At 53.3% G+C, this 17,410-nt stretch overlaps 6 protein-coding genes and 1 pseudogene across 6 annotated transcripts; all 7 read right to left on the bottom strand.

The window, feature by feature from the left end:
• Nucleotides 1–842: 842 nt before the first annotated feature.
• On the bottom strand, nt 843–2,034 carry LOC123690256 (late histone H1-like). The gene has a single exon (XM_045633460.1). It carries the CDS (start codon nt 1,942–1,944, stop codon nt 1,123–1,125), a length of 822 nt encoding a protein of 273 aa, XP_045489416.1. The 5' UTR covers nt 1,945–2,034; the 3' UTR covers nt 843–1,122.
• A 1,102-nt stretch (nt 2,035–3,136) lies between these two features.
• On the bottom strand, nt 3,137–3,694 carry LOC123690265 (histone H4). Its single transcript, XM_045633468.1, has one exon. The coding sequence runs from the start codon at nt 3,533–3,535 to the stop codon at nt 3,224–3,226; it is 312 nt and encodes a 103-aa protein (XP_045489424.1). The 5' UTR covers nt 3,536–3,694; the 3' UTR covers nt 3,137–3,223.
• Nucleotides 3,695–4,367: 673 nt separating this feature from the next.
• LOC123690258 (histone H3) lies at nt 4,368–4,968 on the bottom strand. Its single transcript, XM_045633461.1, has one exon. The coding sequence runs from the start codon at nt 4,852–4,854 to the stop codon at nt 4,444–4,446; it is 411 nt and encodes a 136-aa protein (XP_045489417.1). The 5' UTR covers nt 4,855–4,968; the 3' UTR covers nt 4,368–4,443.
• A 6,585-nt stretch (nt 4,969–11,553) lies between these two features.
• Nucleotides 11,554–12,134, bottom strand: LOC123690261 (histone H2B). Its single transcript, XM_045633464.1, has one exon. The coding sequence runs from the start codon at nt 12,073–12,075 to the stop codon at nt 11,701–11,703; it is 375 nt and encodes a 124-aa protein (XP_045489420.1). The 5' UTR covers nt 12,076–12,134; the 3' UTR covers nt 11,554–11,700.
• Nucleotides 12,135–12,786: 652 nt separating this feature from the next.
• On the bottom strand, nt 12,787–13,316 carry LOC123690262 (histone H2A). Its single transcript, XM_045633465.1, has one exon. It carries the CDS (start codon nt 13,254–13,256, stop codon nt 12,882–12,884), a length of 375 nt encoding a protein of 124 aa, XP_045489421.1. The 5' UTR covers nt 13,257–13,316; the 3' UTR covers nt 12,787–12,881.
• Nucleotides 13,317–14,484: 1,168 nt separating this feature from the next.
• Nucleotides 14,485–15,677, bottom strand: LOC123690257 (annotated as a pseudogene).
• A 1,100-nt stretch (nt 15,678–16,777) lies between these two features.
• Nucleotides 16,778–17,335, bottom strand: LOC123690264 (histone H4). The gene has a single exon (XM_045633467.1). The coding sequence runs from the start codon at nt 17,174–17,176 to the stop codon at nt 16,865–16,867; it is 312 nt and encodes a 103-aa protein (XP_045489423.1). The 5' UTR covers nt 17,177–17,335; the 3' UTR covers nt 16,778–16,864.
• Between the last annotated feature and the right edge of the window lie 75 nt (nt 17,336–17,410).

Raw genomic sequence — 17,410 nt, 5'->3', positions numbered from 1 at the left:
GGGATAGACGCAGCGCGTTCGTTGCTTCGGTGTCGGCGTGAAACGGGTGCAGGCGGCTACTCAGATGGTTTCTGCATATATGTTTTATAATTAAAACAATAGCAGTGATGAAACGCGTATAGGCTCGTGTGCACAAGTAGGCAGACGACCGTACACATATTTGGTTATTTGTTTAGAATTTGTTTATTAAATAGGAACCGGTGGGGGTGGTGGCGGGGGTGTGTCCATTGTCTATTGTCTTTTGTCTTGGCCCGCCAAATTTTATTGCACCTCATAACATCTGTTGATAATTGGGTACATGTATTGTTTTTACATTTGGCAACAGTCGGGCACTCGGGCGGCGAAGGAGGCGCATCTCGAGCGGCCGAAGGGATTGTTATCGCGAAGAGGAAGTAGTGGTCGCGGTGCTGCATTGCATTTTTTTTTTTTGTTGTATTTCTCGAGTGTGAAGTGAGTGCGATCTCGATACAGAGAACCGACCGTGGTTAGCAGGTGGCGGTGGCGATTTTGTGTTTCGTGTGTGTGTGATACGGCGCTGCTGCGACGGTGAGTTGCTAACTAATATAATATTAGAATAAGGTGTTAAAATATTAAGACACACCTACATACTTATACATAGGTACATAATCTGCCTCTCTCACTCTCGCTGCCTTCATTATTGGACAATTTAACAACTACCTATGTCGCATGTTTTATTATTTATATAATATAGGATATGTATCACCAGCCGGTAAACTAGCGACAATTGGACAATTTTGATAGTTTGTAGCACCTGCGACAACATGGAATGGCTATATATTATTTGTATATATATGTAGATTTTTAGGATTCAATATAATATAATATTTTTTTGTGCGTTTATTCGTTTGATACTCTCGACGGCTCAACGGCAGCCCATCATTGAAACATATGTTAGCCCTGAAAAGGGCTTTTTGTGTGGCGTGTTTGTGCGTGCGTCTATTATTACAATAATAATATACGACATCGACACAACCGACCACTTGCGATGCGCTCGTCGCTGGTCCGGTGGCCGGTGACCCTCCTTCCGCTCCCGCTACTCGGTGGTCAGCGTACGCGAACACGGTGCGGCGGCTCGTGCTTATTGAACGTGGATGGTCGCGTTCACTTCTTGGAAGCGGCCGACGCCTTTTTCGCGGTGGTGGCGGCCTTCGATTTGGGCGCGGCGGCGGCGGCCTTCTTCGGTTTGGGGGCCTTAGGTTTCTTGGTCGGTGGCTTCGCGCTCCTCTTCGCCTTGGACGCGGCCGCGTTGCTCGACGCGCCCTTGCCGGACGCCGCGGCGGCGGCGGCGGCGCGACCCTTCTTCGGTGCGGCCGCAGCGACCGGCTTCCTCTTGGCCGCAGCCGCCGCCTTCTTGTCTTTGGCGGCGACGCCCCTGCCGCCCGCTTTGGCCGGGGAGGCGGACCCGGCGGCCGATGCCGACGCGGCGGCGGCGGCCTTCTTGCTCCTGGCGCCGGCGCTCGCGGCGGTCTTCTTGGCGGGTGCGCTCGGCTTCTTCGCCGATTTGGCCGCGGAGGACGCCGCCGCGCCGGAGCCCCTGCCGCCGGAGGACGCGGAGGCGGCCGTCGCCTTCTTAGCGGCGCCGCCGGTACCAGACTTGCTGTCTATCTTGAACGAGCCCGATGCGCCCTTGCCCTTCGTCTGAATCAGGGTGCCGGAGGCGACGGCACGCTTGAGATACTTTCTTATGAACGGCGCCAACCTCTCGGCGTCGAGGCTATAATTCGAGGCGATGTACTTCTTGATCGCCTGCAGGGACGATCCGCTCCTCTCCTTGAGCTCCTTGATCGCGCTGTTCACCATTTCGGAGGTCTTGGGGTGCGTCGGTCTCGCCTTGGGTTTCTTGGCGGCCGCTGCCGCTTTCGGTGCCTTCTTGGCGGGCGTCGCCGGCGCGGGTGTCTCCGATGCTACTGCGGTGTCGGCCATTATTTTCTTTTCTTTTTCAATTATATGAATCACACAGTCACACTAATTATATTATTGTTATAATATTATGTAGTAGTATAATATTATCGTACTAGGTGGATGATAATAATATGTGCGTAAAGAGTGCGCGGCGCTAGTGAGCGCCGGCCAGACGAATCGGTATACCGCGACGAGAGCTTCGTCGGCTGCGTGCGTTTTCTCGTATTCGAGTGTGAAACTTTTCACTAACACGTCTCGGTCTCATCGGATTTTTGATGATTATCAAACGAAAAATCGGTGGAAATCTCGTTGGCGATCGATAGTCTACGATATCGGCCACCGGTCGGGCAGTCGGGCGGGGCTCCAGGCGGTCGCGCGCGTCGGGCATCCGCGTTTGAAGTTTGTTATTGTCGAGTCGCGCGCGTACCGTCCAGTTTAAATCGCGAATTAAACAATTAAAGCGAAAGGTGGCCGCGCGCGCGACCTCCGAGGGCGGAGCTCAAGATTCCGAGGTTCAACGGGATCCATTCGTTTCGGCGATATATTAGGATTACGATCGATTTTAACGCATCGAATGCGACATGTTGTAGGACAGCACCGCGCTCCCGAGACGAGGCCGTGGACGCGCGCGCGTTCTCTTTCGTCTTTGCTCCGTAGTAGCATTAATGTTATTTACGAAACGAAATAAGTCTAGTGAGCTCGTCGAAATGTCCGATTAAATTAATTATAAGTATTTATCAAACACATCGATCGAGAAGCACGCGAGATCTATATAAATTCAAAGCAAAAATTTCATTGACGCAACCGGGAGCGATGCTGTTCGGTCGCAACCTAGCATTAGCACACCTATATTCTTAATTTTCAATGTCTAAGCATAACATAATAACCTAACCGCTATCTCTCTATAATAGTATGTGTACATACTATACTTATCGTTTGCGATATAATATTATTATGACGACGAGAGCGACTGCTAACGCCGTACTCGTGTACATACAGTACGAAAACTTTATATTAACATGCCACTAGTGGATAGTTAGCATTAGTATCAGCAGTAATAGTAGTCGATAATATTATGAAAAGTATTATTCAATCAATCATTTATCGATTGGTAATTTATTAAATTATTTATTTATATTGGTAGCTTAAAACTAATTGTGGGTGGGTGTCGTTTAGTCGTTTTGATACGTTTTATTTTTATAATAGAAACATATGCGGCCCTGAAAAGGGCCTTTTTTACTTGTTGAAAAATATCCGTCATATACCTAAGTATGTATACGACAGACAACAATTAATCAACTTAACCGCCGAAACCGTAGAGGGTGCGGCCCTGGCGCTTCAGAGCGTACACGACGTCCATGGCGGTGACGGTCTTCCTCTTGGCGTGCTCCGTGTAGGTTACCGCGTCGCGGATGACGTTCTCGAGGAAAACCTTGAGAACACCGCGAGTCTCCTCGTATATCAGACCGGAGATACGTTTCACTCCACCCCTGCGCGCCAGACGCCGAATCGCCGGCTTGGTGATACCCTGGATGTTATCACGGAGCACCTTCCTGTGACGCTTCGCGCCACCTTTTCCCAATCCCTTTCCTCCCTTACCGCGGCCGGTCATCGTTGATTGTCTCTGAATTAACTGTACTTCTTAGAAAAATCACCAGCACTACGTACGTGTGTCACGTACGACGATCACTGTTACAATGCGCTTCGCGCTTACCAATCGTGCTGTATATATAGATTTCGGACAGCTAGGACCTCGCATATAAACGGGGCAGAGGGGAGAGAGGCAGCGGGGCAGCGGCGTTCGGTGTGTGAGATTCGTTCTTATTATTATGATTTTATGTATGTATAAATAAATAAATAACTACAATAACTATGTACATAAAGAAGCAAAATAAAACCGATGAATAATAAAATATGTCGATACGCATGAATTGAAAACAATACGCAATAACAGAAAAAAAAACAAATCACCGCAAAAATTTAACACATTTAACAATTAACTAAACAAAAAAAAAATTAACACCTGGTACACACACTGAGCTACAGCACGCGTCAACAAGAGTCATAAATTCCTGAAGTGGTGCCATAAATACATATAATAGAAAGTCATTATTGTGCAATTGTTTTCTAAGAAACAGTGAAACAATGGTGGCTCGCAAATATTGTTGTCGGCATTTGCCTTTGAAGTCGAAAATATATTATGCTGACGCATAATAGAAAATATCATAGAGACACACAGTGCGATAGGCGCCTGCCTCATTTACGTTATATCGATCTCGAAAATAATTATTAATTTAATAATTTCAATAAATTAATTGTTTTATATTATATTAGGTTAATTATTCTTAATGTTAGCCTAAATAAAGCCTTTTGACTTTGTATAACGTTCGTTTTATTCGTTCGATACGTGATGTCTGTCTGTGAAGCACATCATTTGAATTATATGCGGCCCTGAAAAGGGCCTTTTGTTGTAATAATAATATTATAATATTATTATTATTTAGCAGCGGCTGCGCAAAATTAAGCACGCTCGCCGCGAATGCGTCTCGCCAGTTGGATGTCCTTGGGCATGATCGTCACTCGCTTGGCGTGAATGGCGCACAGGTTGGTGTCCTCGAAGAGGCCCACCAGATACGCCTCGCTCGCCTCCTGAAGCGCCATCACGGCGGAGCTCTGGAACCTGAGGTCGGTCTTGAAGTCCTGCGCGATCTCCCTCACCAGACGCTGGAACGGCAACTTGCGGATCAACAGCTCGGTACTCTTCTGGTAGCGACGGATCTCTCTCAGAGCGACGGTACCGGGCCTGTAACGGTGAGGCTTCTTCACGCCGCCGGTGGCTGGAGCGCTCTTGCGGGCCGCCTTGGTGGCGAGCTGCTTTCGCGGCGCCTTACCTCCGGTGGACTTACGGGCTGTCTGCTTAGTACGTGCCATTACGACGACTGCTCTCACTCACTCACTCGACTCGACTGAATGCAAACTTTATTATATTATGTACGATGTGTGGACACGTCCGTCGCGTATCGCTTGCGATGATGATATAAACACCTTTAAAACTTGACTTGTAATAGTTACATCCTCCCTCGCAAGGGGGATGCTTAAACCCGCTCGAGCATGAGTCTCCATCGGGTGGTTTGTTTGTTCGCGCCCTGCTGATACAGGGCGGTACGGGGGCGGGCTAATAGCCCTTGGTGGGGGCTGCTGCGCGCGAGGAACAATGGCTCGACTCGCTGCGCGCAGCCGATGGGGTCTTGTCCGGGGTGTCAATCCGGTGGTAGTGTGGGGTCAAGGAGTAGTCTCGACTTGACCCTGGTGTCGTGGTCGGTGGTATCGGGCAGCGCGCTGCGCGGCTCGCGGTCAAGCTCCGCCGGGTGAGACCCCCGGTAGCCCCGGGGGAGGCCCAGCGAGGCGACCAGCGGTCGAAGCCGCGGCTGCTGCCCTGGTGTCATGTCCGGTGGTATCGGCATCCGCGGAGAGTAGCTCACGCGGATACCGCAGGCGATCTGGCGGCCTGGAGTGCCATGGCGCGATGTTTTGGAGATGGGGATGCTGAGAGCCATCCGCTCGATCGAACATCCCCTTCGCGAGTCGCGCGACGAACTCGTCGATGGACTCCATCCGCAGGTCTCGCGCTATGATGGCGTTTCTCACGTAGCGGGGGGCCCCCACTGCGCGCCTCAGGCATGTGTTCTGCACGGCGCGCAGTCTCTGCCGGTGGGCCTCCTTAGTGTAGGAGTACCACGCCGGCGCCGCGTACGTGAGATGTGGGCGCACGTACTGCTTGTACAGCGCGAGCTTAGTACGGATGGGTATGTTGCCGGTGAATAGGGGGCGGAGTTTGCTCGACACCCCCTTCGCTCTTCCTACGATCCTCTTGACGTGGTGCCGCATGGTCAGATTCCGGTCGATGGTGACCCCTAAGTAGGTGACCGGCGTCTTCCACGGCACGTCCTGGTCCAGGAATCGCAGGGGCGGCGGCAACCAACTCCGGCCGAAGGCGATCGCCTGTGTCTTGGTAGGGTTGGCGGCTAGTCTCCACTTGTTCAGCCACTCTGGCAGGAGGTCCAGAGCGCGTTGGAGCTTCGCCGCTGCTGCCTTGGTGTTGAGCGAGGTGGCCACGTACGCCGTGTCGTCGGCGAAGAGGGCCAGGCTACACCCGCTCGGGCAGGGGACGTCGTCCGTGTAAGTAGTGTACAGCAGCGGCGATAGCACGCTGCCCTGTGGGACGCCCGCCGTGATGGGTCGCGGTCTCGACGCAGCCTCTCCCGTCGCAACGTAGAACGTGCGGTCGGTGAGAAAGGCGCGGAGCACGGCGACTATACGGCGGGGCAGTGGAGACTCGGCGAGCTTCAGCACGAGGCCATCGTGCCAGACACGGTCGAAGGCCTTCTCCATGTCCAGCATCACGGCGGCGGCCCCTTCCTTCTTGTTGAGGGCCGCGGCTGCAGTGAAGAGCACCTTCGTCAGCTGCAGCGTGGTGCTGTGCTCGCCGCGGAAGCCGAACTGCTCGGGCCTCGGCTGCAGGTATTTGTAGGTCCTCTGCAGCAACAGCCTCTCGAACAGCTTCGACTGAGTTGAGAGCAAGGTGATAGGCCGGTAGCTCTCCGGTCGGGTGTAATCCTTTCCGGGCTTCGGCAGTAGGATCACCTTGCCCTCTTTCCAGGTACTGGGGAAGTGTAGGGACCGGATGATCCCCGTGAAGAGGCGCGCCAGCGCGACTATCCACCTCATGGGTAGGTGGCGCAGCGCCTGGTGGGTGATGCCGTCCGGTCCCGGCGCCTTCTTCAGTGGCAGCCGGAGTATCGCCTTCCGCACTTGTGAAGGCGAAAAGGCAATGGGGTCGTCATCGGGTGGGATCGGGCGAGCTAGCCAGCCCTCGACAGCGCTCTCGACCTCGGCCACGCGCGCTGGGCATGCCGCGGCGTTCGGTGAGAATTGGCGCTGGAGGTGCTCGGCGAAGATTTCGGCCCGATCGTTGTCGTCATAGGTGATGGCGCCGTTGCCGTCGCGTAGCGGACGCTTCGGCTCTGGAGTCCTATAGAGGCGGCGGCAGAGTTGGTGGAGGCGTGTGGGCTCGGTGGTCGCCTCCCCCAGCGCTTGCTCCCAGGAGCGCTGGGCGTGGGCGGCCAACTCTTTCTTGACCCGTTCGGCGAGGCGGTTCAGCTTTGTCTTCAGCACGGGGCAGCGATTGTGCTGCCACTGCCTCCTGAGCGCGCGCTTCTGTCTGATCAGCCTCAGCACGAACGGGGCTAGGTCCTCGCGTATGACCTCCGGCGGACGCGTGGTCGTTGCTTCCGCCAGAGCTGCCTGGAGTTGCCGCGTCATGGACTCCGCCATGTCGTCAACGGCGCCTGGTGTCGTGTCCGGTGGGCCTGGCGCGGTGGCGCCTTCGAGTATCGATTCGAAGGCGTTCCAGTCGGTGACCCTCCAGCTGCGTGCGGGCGGGGATGGTGCCCCCGCGAGAAGGCACAGCACTGGTTGGTGGTCCGACTGGTACTCATCCATCAGGACCTCCTGCGCCAGGTAGAGATCAGGCCGGTTATGCACCACCAAATCGATAATGTCCGGCCTGTGGGTGTTGTTTCTCGGGTAGTGGGTGGCGGCATCTGGTCCGCACACCTGGTAGCCGCGAGCCTCGGCATGCTGCAGGAGCCGGTTGCCCCGCGAGCTGCTGGAGTGGGATTGCCAGCTGATATGCTTGGCATTCCAGTCGCCCGCGAGGAGCGTCGGCTTCCGGCTGAGCGCGGCCTCCAGCTCGGCCGGTGCGAAGTTGGAGCCGGGGGGAGCGTAGACAGCTAGCACGTCTGTGGGCTGCCCGCCCAGTTCTAGCTCGACCCCCAGCGTCAGGATTTTGTCGCCGTTGACCGGCGGGATTGCGCGGTGAGCGATCCGTCGCCGTATCATCACCGCCAGTCCGCGAAAGGGCGCCCCGTTGGCCGCCTGGTGCTCTGCGCGGTAGACGTAGTAGCCCGCGGCACGCAGTCGGTCGGTGGGGCGCAGGTGCGTCTCGGAAATGAGCGCCACATCCACGTCCTGTGTGCGTAGGATGTGACGCAAGTGGTGGCCTTTATCCCGAAGGCCGTCGGCGTTCCAGTGCAGGAGGCGTAAGTTCATTTTCGTTGCCTCACGCCTCGACTGCGCGACCGGCGTCCTCCGTAGGTCGGTTCAGACGGGGTCGGGTATAGGGCGCCCAGCAATGCGGTGACCGCCCTGTCAACCGCCTCAGCGATCGCCGTCTCGCTGGGGAGCGTCTGGCCCCTCAGTGGGCCCCCGCTGCGGGGGCGTGCGGCGCGCTGGTCAGCGGCTCTGGTAGCTCCAGCAACTGGAGCGGAGTCGGCGGCGGCCCTACTGGGGCCAGCCTCGGCGTGCGCGGCAGGTTCCGCGCGCGGGGGGGCGGGGGGTTGTACCCCCCCGCGTCCTCTTCTTTTCCCCCCTCTGCGGCGTCGGCGTTGGCTGGGAGGCTCCGCGGGGTAGGTGACCATCTCTACCTCCTGCGGCTGCGAGTAGTACTGCCCATGGGCACGCGGGTCAGCCTGCGCGTGTTCGCGCGGCTCGTCCCTCCGCCGTGTTTGGGCAGCTGATGTAGGCGCTGGAGTGGTGGCGCCATGTGTGCCGCGAGCGCCAGGTGCGCCAGGTGCGCCAGATGGTCCCCGCGCGTCGCGGACGCCAAGTGCGCCATGGGCGCCATGTGAGCTAGGCGCGCCAGGTGCGCCAGGTGCGCCATGTGCGCCGCGGGCGCCAAATACGCCCTGCGCGCCACGTCCGCCGCCAGCGCCAGGCGCGCCATGTGCGCCATGTGCGCCGCGCGCGCCGCGACCGCCGCGACCACCGCGACGTCGACCGCGCGCCTCGGAGGCGCCCATGCCCCGTGCTGCAAGTGCCACCGTGCCAGCGCGCTTGTTGCGCGCCTCCTCCTTCAGCACCGGACACGTGCTGTGGTTGGCCGGATGCGCCCCCTTGCAATTGGCGCATCTCGGCGTGGCCCCCTTAGGTAGGGGGCAGTCGGCGGTACGGTGGCCCTCCCCGCACTTCACACAGGCCAGGGCCCGGTGGCATTGGTGCGAGGAGTGTCTAAATCCCTGACATCTATGACATTGTGCGGGGCCCCTTTTGCCCCGCCAGGACTCGATGGTCACCCCCGGAATGCACAACAGCTCTGTTATGCCGTAGATCGCGGGGGTGATGTCTGGAGTGCGGCGGAGTATGACCAGGAAGATACACCCCGGTCTTCCCTTCCTGGCTCTAATGGGCTGGGCGTGTTCAGGCTCGTACCCGAGGTCTCGCAGCTCTGACATGATGGCCTCGGGTTCCGTGTCCGCCGGAATGCCTCTTACCGCCACCTTCAGCTGCCGCTCTGCTGGTAGGGAGTAGGAGAAGTATACCACGTTAACTCCGCTGGTCTCCAACTCCCCAAGGTACCGCTGCACCAGGCGGTACTCCTCTTCGTCCTCCGGTGTTATTTTGAGCCCCTGTCCATAGGCACGCGCGTTCACCGTACGCCCCAGTCTCTTTTTCATCTCCCTGACATGGGTGGTCCAGTCAGGGAGGGATTCTATTACAAATGGCGGGTATTTCGGTGTCTGAGGCGCGGCGGGCAGGGGCGCGAGTGGTGGCCGACGGGCCACCGTCGGCGACGCGGTCATCGCGGCGTATGACGCCGCGTTTAAATTTGTAGTCGCCGCGTCTTGCGGCGTTGGTTGAGCCGTCGCAAGGGCCGCGCGGGGCGCGGGGTGGGCGGAGGGGGGCGCACTCGTCGACGCCGTTGCCATGGTTGTATCCTCAAAACGGCGGCGGCGCGGGTCCCTCTGGGAGAGCGGCGCCGGTTGCGCATGTTGAGAAGGCTGTTGATGTGGTTGATTGACGCCAGGGGGCGTCGTCTGCGCGCATACGCGCTTAGGCGCCGACCCGGCGGCGTCCTCGTCTGAGTCCGGCGGCGGCGGGCGGCGTAGAGCTTGATGCGCTCGTTTCACTTTAACGAGCGCATCGTGTTCGTCGCTCGATAGCGGCGAAGTCAGAAGGCCCTCGTTTAGAAGGCGCCTGCGCGTCTGCGATAGGTACTCGCACATGGCGCGCGCGAGTCCATCCGTTGCGAACCGGCCTATGAGTGTCTGCGCAACAAACAGCGCATCCGACTCATAGCCGGCACGGGGCGACACGGGCTGCGCCGGGCGCAGGTCGCCTTCTAAGAAGGCCAGCAGCTCAGCCGGGTCTTGCCCATGAGCGATATTTTCCTCCTCTTGAATAGATAGAATAGGCGGACTCACCGTTGGGTGCATTTCATCGGGTGGCGCCATCGTTGAGGGGCGTGGCCTGTGCGGTGTTGCGGTGAGGGCGCTCTCGCCATCGCTATACCGCGACGAGAGCTGCGGCCTCACATCACTTTCACTTAACACATTTAAAAGGTCCTGCGTGTCACTGTCACTATAACCCGCGAGGGGGGCTCGAGCGCCAGCCGGGCGCGAGTCACCAGCGACCTCGGGGTCATTCGGCGACGCGGTGTACCGCGTTAAAGTTTTTTCCGCGGGGGCGGGGTTGTGGGGGGCCGATACGGCGGGGTATACAGTCGAAGTATACCGCGACGAGAGCTGTTTCTTAAAAACGGCTGTTTCGCCCGGTTCTTCGGCTCCTGGTCCCGGGGCTCGATCGCTACGCGAGCGAGAGCCGCTCAGGGACCGGTCAGCCATGCGCGACGCGGGAGCACTGCATTCATATGATGACGACGGCGGCGGCGGCGCGGCTCCACCGCGCGAGCGGGAGCGTTCATTGGCGCGCGGGCCAGACGCATCGCGACGGGATTTTCGCTCCATGGCGGGAGCTGGAGTCTGCCAGGCACAGCCTGGACACCTTAGCGCCTCCCGCGCATGCGCATCCCCCGGTGAGACCCTCTGGTGGGAAGCCGGGATAGACGCAGCGCGTTCGTTGCTTCGGTGTCGGCGTGAAACGGGTGCAGGCGGCTACTCAGATGGTTTCTGCATATATGTTTTACAATTAAAACAATAGCAGTGATGAAACGCGTATAGGCTCGTGTGCACAAGTAGGCAGACGACCGTACACCTTTAAAACTATTGGGCCGCATTTATATATAACGTCGAACCGAGCTCGAACGGGACGGGCGGGTGTGTCGGGACATTTACGAGACCTATCTAAAATGAAATTGTTTATAACAATAATAAATAGGTAACTAACAAAAATTAAAACGTTCATTTGTCTTTAATCGCGTTAAATAAGTTGAATTTACATTACTTTTCACTGATCAGTGGACAACACTAATTAAACATACAAAATTCTGTGCATGTACAAAATATTATATAATATATAAAATAAGAGACAGAGAGAGAGATGGAGAGAGAGTGAGATAAATATATATATATATATATAATTATGTACACCGAGACTATTGTCTTTTTTTTTTTTTAATTTTTAAGTTTCATATTCATGATAGTTTTTACACTTAATATAATTGTTTATCGGTTTATAGGTAAAAGTACTTGATAATAGAGGGATTGTTAATTTATATATATATATATATATTTTTTTTTTTTTTTTTTCGTTTATCGTTGATACTGTGCGTTGTGGTGTGTGGTTCACACACACACACCAAACTCTTCGGATAGATATTGTGGCCCTGAAAAGGGCCGTTTTTATGATGATGATGATCATAGTCAATCGCTCTCATTATACTTTCATTACGTATAATAATATAAGAGAGAAATCGCCGGCGCCGAGACGATGGTGCTGGTCCTACGCCGCCGCCGCCGTTGTCCCACCGCGCCGCGACGCTCACTTGGAGCTGGTGTACTTGGTGACGGCCTTGGTGCCCTCGCTGACGGCGTGCTTGGCGAGCTCGCCGGGCAGCAGGAGCCTCACGGAGGTCTGCACCTCGCGGGACGTGATCGTCGAACGCTTGTTGTAGTGTGCGAGACGGGACGCCTCCGCCGCGATCCTCTCGAAGATGTCGTTCACGAACGAGTTCATGATTGACATCGCCTTCGAAGAGATACCGGTGTCGGGATGCACCTGCTTCAGTACCTTGTAGATGTAAATGGCGTAGCTCTCCTTCCTCTTGTGCTTCTTTTTCTTTTTGTCCGATTTGGATATGTTCTTCTGCGCCTTGCCGGACTTCTTGGCCGCCTTGCCGCTGGTCTTTGGTGGCATAGTGAACGATAGATAGGCAGTCACAAACTATGTATCGACAACAACGAGAGACACTAGACTTGTGATTTGAAATATTTTTTGGACCTCACTTCAGTAAACTTCACTTTGAAAAGTGCTCTGGCGACTGGTCCGGCGTTACATAGGAAACGTTTCGCGGCCGCCAATCGACGGCGTCGTTACCGTTAGGACGCCGCGTGTTGGGGCGCGAGGGGGGTGAACGGCGACGGCGGAGGGAGCGGGGCGTTATATTATGTATATCTCCGTCTCTATCTCCTTCTCCCTCTGACACGGTTTATTTATGGTTATTTAAAAATAATAACAATAATAACGTAGTATAACAGTATGCCTGTATTGTATGTATTGTCTCATTATTACTGATTGGATTATGCGTGAGCAATGTGAATTTCGGGCGTGTCTACATGTTCGATTGTTGTTTTTATTTTTATTTATTATTATTATTGTTGTTGTAAGTAAATAATATTGTCAAGAATAAAAAAATAAATACAACTCGATATTGTATATACACATTGTAATAAGTAGGTAATTGAGTCAATTTTTTTGATAGAAGCATATTTATAGTAGTAGGTACTTAGTATATAATTTTTGTGAATAGTGACGTGTGGAACGTTTATTGTCGCTGATACATTTATCTAACAAATCACGGTGGCACGGTGGCCGTACCACACGATCATTGCGATTTTATGAATCATATTGCGGCCCTGAAAAGGGCCTTTTAGGTCGTCGAGTTGACAACGACACGAATAATAACAATAATTGGACGAGACTCCAGTCGTTGCTATTATAATTTATGTCTTCTTCTCGGTCTTCTTGGGGAGAAGGACCGCCTGAATGTTAGGCAGTACACCGCCCTGTGCGATGGTCACGCCGGAGAGCAGCTTGTTGAGCTCCTCGTCGTTACGAATGGCCAGCTGCAGGTGACGCGGTATGATCCTGGTCTTTTTGTTGTCACGGGCCGCGTTACCGGCCAACTCGAGCACTTCAGCCGCCAGGTACTCCATAACGGCCGCTAGGTACACCGGCGCACCGGCACCGACCCTCTCGGCGTAGTTGCCCTTCCTGAGCAGCCTGTGGATACGACCCACCGGGAACTGGAGACCTGCGCGGTTGGAACGCGACTTTGCCTTTCCCTTGACCTTGCCTCCCTTGCCACGTCCGGACATTGCGTTTGATTATTTGGGCACTGCACAACTCACTGAAAACTAACCGACAGGTTACTTATTTTTTTTTCAAGCTTTTTTTTTTTTTTTTTTTTTTTTTTTTTTTTTTTTTTTTTTTTTTTTTTTTATTTTTTTTTTTTTTTTTTTTTTTATTTTTTTTTAATGGAATCTCGCTGTTGGCCTTAAGGGCCTTTACAGCTCAGCACGGGCTGTTTGGCGAGCTTAGCTCAGCCGGAAAGGGGGGGTTTCCCGCGACTCGCGCACGGTGTAAGATCTACATATTACGTGAATTAGAATTAAAAATAATAATAATAAGAATGAAAATTACATGCATACATACATACATACATACATACAAAAAAATATATATACATACAGATAGATATTATTATATTACGTATTTGGTTATTTGTTTAGAATCTTTATTCCAAATATTTATTGTGTGTTTTATCTTTTTTGTTTGAACGTGTACCGGTTTCGTGTTTTCGTTTTTATGTACTGTTGTGTAATCGTGTAAAACGCCCATTATTACATATTTTTATATTACATATTTGGTTATTTGTTTAGAATTTGTTTATTAAATAGGAACCGGTGGGGGTGGTGGCGGGGTGTGTCCATTGTCTATTGTCTTTTGTCTTGGCCCGCCAAATTTTATTGCACCTCATAACATCTGTTGATAATTGGGTACATGTATTGTTTTACATTTGGCAACAGTCGGGCACTCGGGCGGCGAAGGAGGCGCATCTCGAGCGGCCGAAGGGATTGTTATCGCGAAGAGGAAGTAGTGGTCGCGGTGCTGCATTGCATTTTTTTTTTTTGTTGTATTTCTCGAGTGTGAAGTGAGTGCGATCTCGATACAGAGAACCGACCGTGGTTAGCAGGTGGCGGTGGCGATTTTGTGTTTCGTGTGTGTGTGATACGGCGCTGCTGCGACGGTGAGTTGCTAACTAATATAATATTAGAATAAGGTGTTAAAATATTAAGACACACCTACATACTTATACATAGGTACATAATCTGCCTCTCTCACTCTCGCTGCCTTCATTATTGGACAATTTAACAACTACCTATGTCGCATGTTTTATTATTTATATAATATAGGATATGTATCACCAGCCGGTAAACTAGCGACAATTGGACAATTTTGATAGTTTGTAGCACCTGCGACAACATGGAATGGCTATATATTATTTGTATATATATGTAGATTTTTAGGATTCAATATAATATAATATTTTTTTGTGCGTTTATTCGTTTGATACTCTCGACGGCTCAACGGCAGCCCATCATTGAAACATATGTTAGCCCTGAAAAGGGCTTTTTGTGTGGCGTGTTTGTGCGTGCGTCTATTATTACAATAATAATATACGACATCGACACAACCGACCACTTGCGATGCGCTCGTCGCTGGTCCGGTGGCCGGTGACCCTCCTTCCGCTCCCGCTACTCGGTGGTCAGCGTACGCGAACACGGTGCGGCGGCTCGTGCTTATTGAACGTGGATGGTCGCGTTCACTTCTTGGAAGCGGCCGACGCCTTTTTCGCGGTGGTGGCGGCCTTCGATTTGGGCGCGGCGGCGGCGGCCTTCTTCGGTTTGGGGGCCTTAGGTTTCTTGGTCGGTGGCTTCGCGCTCCTCTTCGCCTTGGACGCGGCCGCGTTGCTCGACGCGCCCTTGCCGGACGCCGCGGCGGCGGCGGCGGCGCGACCCTTCTTCGGTGCGGCCGCAGCGACCGGCTTCCTCTTGGCCGCAGCCGCCGCCTTCTTGTCTTTGGCGGCGACGCCCCTGCCGCCCGCTTTGGCCGGGGAGGCGGACCCGGCGGCCGATGCCGACGCGGCGGCGGCGGCCTTCTTGCTCCTGGCGCCGGCGCTCGCGGCGGTCTTCTTGGCGGGTGCGCTCGGCTTCTTCGCCGATTTGGCCGCGGAGGACGCCGCCGCGCCGGAGCCCCTGCCGCCGGAGGACGCGGAGGCGGCCGTCGCCTTCTTAGCGGCGCCGCCGGTACCAGACTTGCTGTCTATCTTGAACGAGCCCGATGCGCCCTTGCCTTCGTCTGAATCAGGGTGCCGGAGGCGACGGCACGCTTGAGATACTTTCTTATGAACGGCGCCAACCTCTCGGCGTCGAGGCTATAATTCGAGGCGATGTACTTCTTGATCGCCTGCAGGGACGATCCGCTCCTCTCCTTGAGCTCCTTGATCGCGCTGTTCACCATTTCGGAGGTCTTGGGGTGCGTCGGTCTCGCCTTGGGTTTCTTGGCGGCCGCTGCCGCTTTCGGTGCCTTCTTGGCGGGCGTCGCCGGCGCGGGTGTCTCCGATGCTACTGCGGTGTCGGCCATTATTTTCTTTTCTTTTTCAATTATATGAATCACACAGTCACACTAATTATATTATTGTTATAATATTATGTAGTAGTATAATATTATCGTACTAGGTGGATGATAATAATATGTGCGTAAAGAGTGCGCGGCGCTAGTGAGCGCCGGCCAGACGAATCGGTATACCGCGACGAGAGCTTCGTCGGCTGCGTGCGTTTTCTCGTATTCGAGTGTGAAACTTTTCACTAACACGTCTCGGTCTCATCGGATTTTTGATGATTATCAAACGAAAAATCGGTGGAAATCTCGTTGGCGATCGATAGTCTACGATATCGGCCACCGGTCGGGCAGTCGGGCGGGGCTCCAGGCGGTCGCGCGCGTCGGGCATCCGCGTTTGAAGTTTGTTATTGTCGAGTCGCGCGCGTACCGTCCAGTTTAAATCGCGAATTAAACAATTAAAGCGAAAGGTGGCCGCGCGCGCGACCTCCGAGGGCGGAGCTCAAGATTCCGAGGTTCAACGGGATCCATTCGTTTCGGCGATATATTAGGATTACGATCGATTTTAACGCATCGAATGCGACATGTTGTAGGACAGCACCGCGCTCCCGAGACGAGGCCGTGGACGCGCGCGCGTTCTCTTTCGTCTTTGCTCCGTAGTAGCATTAATATTATTTACGAAACGAAATAAGTCTAGTGAGCTCGTCGAAATGTCCGATTAAATTAATTATAAGTATTTATCAAACACATCGATCGAGAAGCACGCGAGATCTATATAAATTCAAAGCAAAAATTTCATTGACGCAACCGGGAGCGATGCTGTTCGGTCGCAACCTAGCATTAGCACACCTATATTCTTAATTTTCAATGTCTAAGCATAACATAATAACCTAACCGCTATCTCTCTATAATAGTATGTGTACATACTATACTTATCGTTTGCGATATAATATTATTATGACGACGAGAGCGACTGCTAACGCCGTACTCGTGTACATACAGTACGAAAACTTTATATTAACATGCCACTAGTGGATAGTTAGCATTAGTATCAGCAGTAATAGTAGTCGATAATATTATGAAAAGTATTATTCAATCAATCATTTATCGATTGGTAATTTATTAAATTATTTATTTATATTGGTAGCTTAAAACTAATTGTGGGTGGGTGTCGTTTAGTCGTTTTGATACGTTTTATTTTTATAATAGAAACATATGCGGCCCTGAAAAGGGCCTTTTTTACTTGTTGAAAAATATCCGTCATATACCTAAGTATGTATACGACAGACAACAATTAATCAACTTAACCGCCGAAACCGTAGAGGGTGCGGCCCTGGCGCTTCAGAGCGTACACGACGTCCATGGCGGTGACGGTCTTCCTCTTGGCGTGCTCCGTGTAGGTTACCGCGTCGCGGATGACGTTCTCGAGGAAAACCTTGAGAACACCGCGAGTCTCCTCGTATATCAGACCGGAGATACGTTTCACTCCACCCCTGCGCGCCAGACGCCGAATCGCCGGCTTGGTGATACCCTGGATGTTATCACGGAGCACCTTCCTGTGACGCTTCGCGCCACCTTTTCCCAATCCCTTTCCTCCCTTACCGCGGCCGGTCATCGTTGATTGTCTCTGAATTAACTGTACTTCTTAGAAAAATCACCAGCACTACGTACGTGTGTCACGTACGACGATCACTGTTACAATGCGCTTCGCGCTTACCAATCGTGCTGTATATATAGATTTCGGACAGCTAGGACCTCGCATATAAACGGGGCAGAGGGGAGAGAGGCAGCGGGGCAGCGGCGTTCGGTGTGTGAGATTCGTTCTTATTATTATGATTTTATGTATGTA

This window comes from Pieris rapae, chromosome 23 (assembly GCF_905147795.1).
Source record: "Pieris rapae chromosome 23, ilPieRapa1.1, whole genome shotgun sequence".
NCBI lineage: Eukaryota > Metazoa > Arthropoda > Insecta > Lepidoptera > Pieridae > Pieris > Pieris rapae.
The sequence above is the reverse complement of the archived record's forward strand: the minus strand, read 5'-3'. Positions and strand labels throughout refer to the sequence as shown.